The 7,946-nt window shown below is 30.8% G+C and overlaps 1 protein-coding gene across 1 annotated transcript; it reads right to left on the bottom strand.

Moving 5' to 3' along the window:
• Positions 1-1,363: 1,363 nt before the first annotated feature.
• On the bottom strand, positions 1,364-6,070 carry LOC108326458 (uncharacterized). The gene is made up of 10 exons (XM_017559975.2): positions 5,917-6,070; positions 5,379-5,631; positions 5,045-5,249; positions 4,723-4,813; positions 4,490-4,635; positions 3,293-3,536; positions 3,072-3,176; positions 2,776-2,958; positions 2,465-2,669; positions 1,364-2,026 (listed from the first exon to the last, which is right to left on the bottom strand). The coding sequence occupies exons 2-10, from the start codon at positions 5,596-5,598 to the stop codon at positions 1,542-1,544; spliced, it is 1,884 nt and encodes a 627-aa protein (XP_017415464.2). The 5' UTR covers positions 5,599-5,631; positions 5,917-6,070; the 3' UTR covers positions 1,364-1,541.
• Positions 6,071-7,946: the final 1,876 nt, after the last annotated feature.

A 7,946-nucleotide genomic window follows, 5' to 3' on the forward strand; every position in this document is an offset into this window, starting at 1 on the left:
ACAGGACAACTTCTACAACCTTAAAAAAATTGCTTACTATTCCAGGAAATTCTAAAACACCAGTTCTAAACGCTAAACCAAACGGTGAAACAAGAAGCCCTTGACGCCAGGATCACTTAGGTGCCTCCTTATCGTCGAACAAATGAGTCACCGATGAGAATTTATAGAGAGAAGGGAGAGAAAGAGTAGAAAATAATGTTTTTAGAAAGATAGAAAGTATTTAGATAATGAACCGAGCGTTTTAAATTCTTATTTATACGGTTGACTTATAATAACACAAATGCTCGGTCTTTTTACTTTAATATATCTATCTACTCTTAATATGCTATTTTCTCGATTCTTAGACAATGTTCGTTATTTTTTTTTATATTGGTTTATTAAATTTAAAATAACAGTTAGAGTTATATATTTTTACGATATTTATAAAATAATTTTTTAATTTATTTTAGTTTTATTAATAATATATTTCAATTAGTGATATGTAATACTAAATAATTTTGGTAAGAGTTAAAAATTAATATATATATTTTTTATTATTTTAAAAAATAATTAAATTTTTTTAAATATTATTTTTAAAGTATCTGAAAAGGATAGTTGTGTTATAACTGTTTTAGAAAATTCTAATTAGATTTTATATTTTAATATTTTTTAATAAATTATTATGCATATTGTTTATCTTTATAATAATAATATTATAATATATTAATATGTTGGGATGGTTATGTGTTATATGTTTTAGAAATGTATTACGGTTTTAAAATCATGACTTTGTATGTTTTTTTTATTGTAATTTTAATTGTTTTGAAATTATATTGACACTTTAGTTAAAATTGTGTGAAATTTTAATACGATTAGTTATGTTTATTTATATTTATTACAATATATTTTTTATTTACCTTTTTATATGTAATTTAATAAAACAAATTAATGTATTAAAATGTGTATTATAGTTTACAAATTTAATTTTAGTATTGATTTGAATAAATAAATATTAATATTTAAAATGATTAATTAAGTCAATTTCCGAATACATCAATATTTAATTTTACTAAAAGAATTACTTATTCTTTCCAACAATTTCATAAAATTAATCTTGTAATGATAAACCTTATGATCATTAAGTCAATTTCCGAATACATTAAGATACTTATTACCTATTTAAACCTTTTTCACAATACTGCTTATGAGGAGAAGCTGTTATAAAATCAATTATTTCTTTTTTCAATAAGTAATAATTTTTCTCATTATAATAATGAATAAACTTCTAATTACTATAAAATCTCATAAAATATAATCACTAAATGATTTTATACTAAACTCACTTCCCTTTTAACATTAAACAAACTAGCAACGTACCATAATCAAAATGAAAAGTCTGCAATGGTTGACATTGAATTCATGTTTTGAAGCTTCTGGTTCAATTTGCACACCAGATGAGCATAAGTTAACAAAATCCTCATCAATGGACAATTTCAAGGCTCTCCTAGTGCAAAAGGGCTGCCCTTTTTCATACTAATACATCAAAATATCAGTTTTCACTTTCAATACTTAGTGAGGTTTGTAGTCAACCCAAATCCAAATGGAAAGAGAGGATCATAATGTTTATCACCAACATTCATTGGGAGTTGATCCACTCTCTTGAACCATGTTCTTGCCAGCTTCCCAGTGAATTCATAGTCACCATAGAGAACATCAGCAACACCTTGACCTTCAGTTCCAGGAAGCCATGCAGCCACAAGTGCATCGATTTTTGATAGATATGGCTGAATCACAACTGGGCGGCCACTGATGACAACAACTACACATCGAATGGCCACACATACATTGGTGATTGTACTTGGACCAGGCTCAGGTATAGTTAGATTCACACTGTCACCAAATGTTTCAGCATAGGTGGGTTCTCCCACAACAACAATGGCATAGGAAAATTTGTTTGACTTAACGAAGTTCGCATCAGGATTTTCATTGAAGACAACTTCAGTGGCAGGGTCCACAGTTTGTTTCACAGCACTGAGGATGGTTGTACCTGCAAGCAAAATGAAATTCTATCAGGTTCTACAACTCCAACAGAAAGAAACTATAAGTGGCTTATATGATATGAATGCTTTTATGTCATGCTAGCCCTTGCAGGATTGAAACAAGTTCAGAATAGATATTTGAAAAGTAAATACAGATCATGATTTTAATATGCAACTTACTGCATGGAAGTGACTAGTGAAATTATAGGATTTATGATTTCAAGAACAGAATGAAGTAATGAAAGGATAATGCTATTATACTAGACATACAGAAAAATGATACTGATTATGTGAGATAGAAAATACAAAGTAATCACCCTTACTTTTATACTAGTAATCTAGTATTAGTCTCTTCTTCATATTCTGACAGTAACATAAACAGGATTCTAGATTTGTGTCGTTTTAGAGTATTTTGGCAGACACCAACGTTAAACTTACTGACTTACCTGAAGTGAGATTCTTGTCACTAAGTCCCTGCCAGGTAATTGTCCATCCTCCACATTGGTAGCCCAAATTGTCAGCATGACTTCCTGCTACCAGTATTTTTGCAGACTTTTTGGGAAGAGGAAGCAGGGGCTTCTTTGAAGATTTACCATTCTTTAGCAACACAAGGGATTTCCTCACAGCTTCCCTTGCTAACTCCCTGTGTTCCTGTTTACACATGAATGGTACTCTATCAAGAAACAAACTCATTTGGAATAGATGCAGAAAGAACATGCGCATTTGTCCAAAGGATAATAGTCTCAAGAAAATATACCTGTTTACCCAGTTGGTTTACAAGGCTTGGATCAGGAAGTGGATTTTCAAATAACCCCATGACAAATTTTACTCTTAAGATTCTTGCCACGGCATCATCAATCCTGCTAATTGGGATAATATTGTTCTTTACTTGACGGGTCAATTCATCAATGAACTCAGTGTAGTTGAAGGGAACCATAATCTGATAAATAATGAAACAGTTAACTAAAAAGTAAATAACAATACTAAATTCTCATGATGAAAACCACTTTATATAGCTTTATTTTACTCTTTCGAAGTGATAATAAAATTTACCATGTCAATTCCAGCACTGACACCAGCTTGAACAGAGTATGAATAGTTGGCATGAGGTGGAGAGGTGATCCGGTCAATACCCTGCCAATCTGATATGACAAAACCCTGAAAGGTAGGAAAGAAGCGCGTCACATGAAGCATTTCCACTCATTTATATTTTCTACATGTTTTGACTGGTTCGTGTCAATATTAAAATCATAGGACTGAATACAAATTTTTACCCTGAAACGTAATTTGTTCTTGAGGTAACCAGTGATAAGTTTTCGGTTAGCGTGCATTTTCACCCCGTTCCAACTAGAGTATGAGATCATTACTGTTGAAACACCCTTGATAATAGAGTTATAGTATGCTGGCATGTGAATGCCGAGCAATCCATTGTAACTGATCAATGTGTTGTTCTCATTGATACCCTTGTTTGTGCCACCATCTCCCACATAGTGCTTGGCGCAAGCTGCAACCTTGTTCCTGGATCAAAGTAATTAAAATGAGAAGAAGTTTTTGTTTCAAGTGTCAACAAAAAAATATTGATGAAGTTAAATGAGGAATGCTTAAGAATGTGTCCCCACATTGATGGCCAGAGAAAATGCATGAGTTTAACATGTGATATCCATATTCTTAGAAGAAAAAATATTGATAAGTCTGAACATATGAGGTTCAAATTCTCAACAAAATGATTGAGAACAACTAATCAAACTCACAGACAGATATGCACTGAGAAGATAAAACTGTTATTTGATCATTTGATTGCTTTATGTTGCAGTACAGTATGTATGAGAAACACATTGCATGCAGGTTTAGTGGCCAAGGCCTCTTCTAAACCTTCAATTTTCAACTAAATAATTCAAAATAAAATCCTATATTTTTGGTACATGAAACAATAAATGGTTTGGATGCAAAAGAAAGTAAACCCAACCATCAAAATGGTTAAAAGAATCCAAATGTCTAGGATCATCCATTATGTTCTGTAATCAATTGAAGCTATGATTTCTTAATGCACATGCACACAGCAAGGTCTGCCATTAAACCAAAACATTGTATTGTTCTCAATGAAACTGATCATGTGCCACGTGAAAATGAATTTTCAAGTATTGATAATGCTATTTCTTTTAGAAAGGAGCAACAGTAGTTAAACTTTTATCCAAAAAATAGCAATTTAAGCAAGAGACATTATGAAAACGTATAAATTGACAATGCTGTCACCAAAAACATAAAAAGGAAAGTCAAACGAATTAGAAGTTATAAATTTCAGTAAAAAAGTAGGCCCTCGGTAGAACCAATATGAAGACTAACTATTTGCATCCAACACTTGTGCTTTATGAAGTTTATATATACAAATTTCAAGGACAACCCATTTATATATTAATTGTATTCTCAATAAAAAAAAAACTGCAATATCAAACCACAAACAAAAATCTTACTTTCCAGCAACAAAGGGAACTCCCTTGACGGAATTGGCAGGGATATCTCCTTGCAAGCCAGGTATGATCTCAGTCATAGTTCTAACAACTCTATAGTCTTCACTGTAGCTTTCATAGCAACGTCCCCATCTTGGATCTCTGCAGACCTGTGGATGAATCAATTGAGAACATGTTATGTCAGCACACGTATAAGTGTTGTATGTCGTCAAAACATTTAAATATTTCTCATTTACCGCAATACATGGAGCAAAGACATATGGAATTCCTGTTGCTCTAACTTCAAGAGCAGTTGCATCACCAATCTTTTTTATGAGCACTGGATCCCTGTTAAACAGTAGATCTCATTATCATAAAAGAACAGAATAGCATTCATTTTAAAGATCACATGTACAACTATAACTTCCACCAGGATTACTTTATTAGTAGTTGGAAAACCAGATTCTCCGATCAAAATTAACAACTATAACTTCATGACTTGTGGTTGTCATTTGTCCCTCTTTCTTTTAAAACCATTTCATGACTATTCTTTCTGTTCTAGCACATGCATAAACTTGCCTGGTAACTCCCAACCCAACATTGTGAGGGAAAATTGTAGCATTGTAGACATTGTTGTGGCCATGAACTGCATCTATTCCATAGATCATCGGAATTCCGAGGCGAGTAGACAATGCTGCTGTCTGCATCTCATTCACCATTTTCTGCCAAGTCTCAGCAGAAGCCTTTGGTGCTGGAACACTGCCTCCCCCACTGAGTACACTCCCTGTTCATCAATGACAACATGCACAGAGATTTCTTTAACAACAAAAAATCCAGCACACACTCAGATACAAAAAACAGTACCAAGCACTTGATTTGGTTACGGATTTGATGAGAAACTTTCAGTGCTTACCAATGAAGTACTTCTTTATCACATCGGGAGTAGCAACTTCCCTTTCAATCTGTGTCATCTGGCCTATCTTTTCTTCCAGGCTCATTCGCTTCATTAAGTCACTGATTCTGACATTAAGTGGCACCTTAGGGTCTTTATACTTCAAATACTCTGCCTCCGAAGATGAAACCAGACAAAACAGCAGAAGAAGACCCACAAAGGGTGTTGAATATCTCCCCATTTTAAAGCTTCAACACTCAAACCTATATGCAATCTGAACATAGCAAAAGGGATCAGAAAACTGGAAAATAACAACACCCCATTTCAACTCCTGAATGCCGAATAAAACAGTAGCAGAAAGACATTAAGACACACATGAACTTGAATCTTCTCAACCCACCAACAACATGTGAACCACATTACCATAACAAGAATCAAGCAAGAGAAAAACAAACTTGCCCTTTAAAAATCAGTAGCAATGCAGAGTATAGCTACTAAATAAGCTCAACATACAAAACCAATTACCATAAAAAAAACCACCAAAAAAACTAGCTTTTACCTAGAGAAAGAGCTCAATGAAGAACAACTCAAGGCTCTAGACACATAAAGATCTAAACTTTAGTGTCCTGTGTTCCCCCACTCTTTAGAGCTGCTAAATAGAGAGAGAGAGAGGGAAGCCATTAAGAAGAGAAGCAGCCATGGTCCCACCTCTCAATGGCATCTTTCTTTGTTGTACATAACTATTTTCTTTTCTTTTTTATTGTTATTCTTGTAATTATTTTAACAAATGCTAAATTACAATATTAATTTCTCATTTATTTTATAATTTGTAATCAATCTTTTAAGTTGTGTTTATAGGCTTGTGTTATTTTATAATAGCTTAATTAATTAACTTTTAAAGTTTGTCTTTATCATCCAAAATATTCAATTTCATGATTTTATTTAAGAAAAGCCGAATTCAGTATCGTTTAATATTTTTTTATCTGTTTATTTTAGAAATGCGTGTTGGTTCAACAGAGGGATTTGCGTTCAAATTCCGGAAGTTGATTCGTTTTTAATTTGTTAATTTAATAAAAAAACTTCATTTTATATTATTTTCCCAACAAATAATTTGTACGTGTTATTTTTTTATTTCTCTCTTAATTTTTTTTTTCCGCATTTAACAAAATTACAAAATTCAGACGATGATTTCACCAGTTTCCTGTTGAATTTATTTCTCTTAAGCAGCATTTTGACAAAAACAACTTAAAATAGACCAATAATTTAGCAAAGTGGAAAATATCATATATGTCACCGTCTTTGTACCAAAAATAAGAAAAAAAAAATTGAAAGAACATGTTGCATTGAATGCGCCTATAATCATTACATTACATTGCAGCAATATCTCTTCCCACCAGGTTTTCTTTAACCTACACAGTGAGTTTTTTTTTTTAACTTTTTTTTTCAAATTTCTATTATTTTCTATTAGAGATTTTCATTAAAAGGCTACCAAATTAAGCTGAATATTAATTAATGTACCTAACCAACATTCTTCTCTCTTTTTTACCATCTAATAACTAATAAAGAAAAATTTTAATATTAAAATTTCATAAATTTTTGCCCTGTTACAATAAAATTCTCCATTAAATCCTTATTTTTAAAATATATAAATTAGTATATTTTTTCTCTGTTACGTGAATAACGAATTACGTCCATCATCGATTTTCGTGCTGAATTACATAATCTTATTTTCAGTGGCACATTGGAACTACAAATTCCATGGTACTATATTATCATTTTCCTAAATAAAATCAAATTAAAATTATTTAAAATACTTAGTTAAAAATAAAAACAGTATTATTTTTATCGAAAATAGAATTTGAGTATTTAAAATTGAGAGGTTAAGTGACCGAGCTTTATTAGTTCTTAGAGACGATTATATCTTCCAAATTGTTTTCTATATGTATAAATTAATATATAAATAAAAGTAAATTTATTTAATTTTAGTGTATTTTATATATTTAGTATTTACAAAATGTTTGTGTACTTATTTTGACATTTTTTGAAAATTTATGATTGAGAGTGATGTTTTATGGGGTCAGGCGAGTAATTTAATATTTATTATTATTAATTTACTAACAACTCAATTATAATAAGACATAGATGTAAGAGACTCTCTCACATATAAATAATAATAAAAACTAAATAAATATTTTTTTAGTGATAATTTGTATTTATATACTTTTTACAACTTACAAGATTAGAAATAAATTTAATTAAATGAAACAAATTTAATAGCATAAAACTTTGTAGAATATAATAAATTATTATATTAGTTTAGTTGAGTGATAATAAAAATATAAAATATTTATAATCACGTCTATAAATATCTTAGAATTCGTATATTTTAAATAGATACTCGGTTAAGGTAGGTAAAATTATTATAACAATGATAAAAGGAAAAATAATTATAAGTTTACAGATGATAAACAAACTTACACTTCACTTCAACCTTCAATTACGTAATGAAAACTTTTGGACAAAAGCATTGAAAACTTTAACAACTCCTTCCCCAAAAATTCAAACGTGCCTTTTGGTTAATTTAGTGTC

This window comes from Vigna angularis, chromosome 3 (assembly GCF_016808095.1).
Source record: "Vigna angularis cultivar LongXiaoDou No.4 chromosome 3, ASM1680809v1, whole genome shotgun sequence".
In the NCBI taxonomy this organism is placed as follows: domain Eukaryota; kingdom Viridiplantae; phylum Streptophyta; class Magnoliopsida; order Fabales; family Fabaceae; genus Vigna; species Vigna angularis.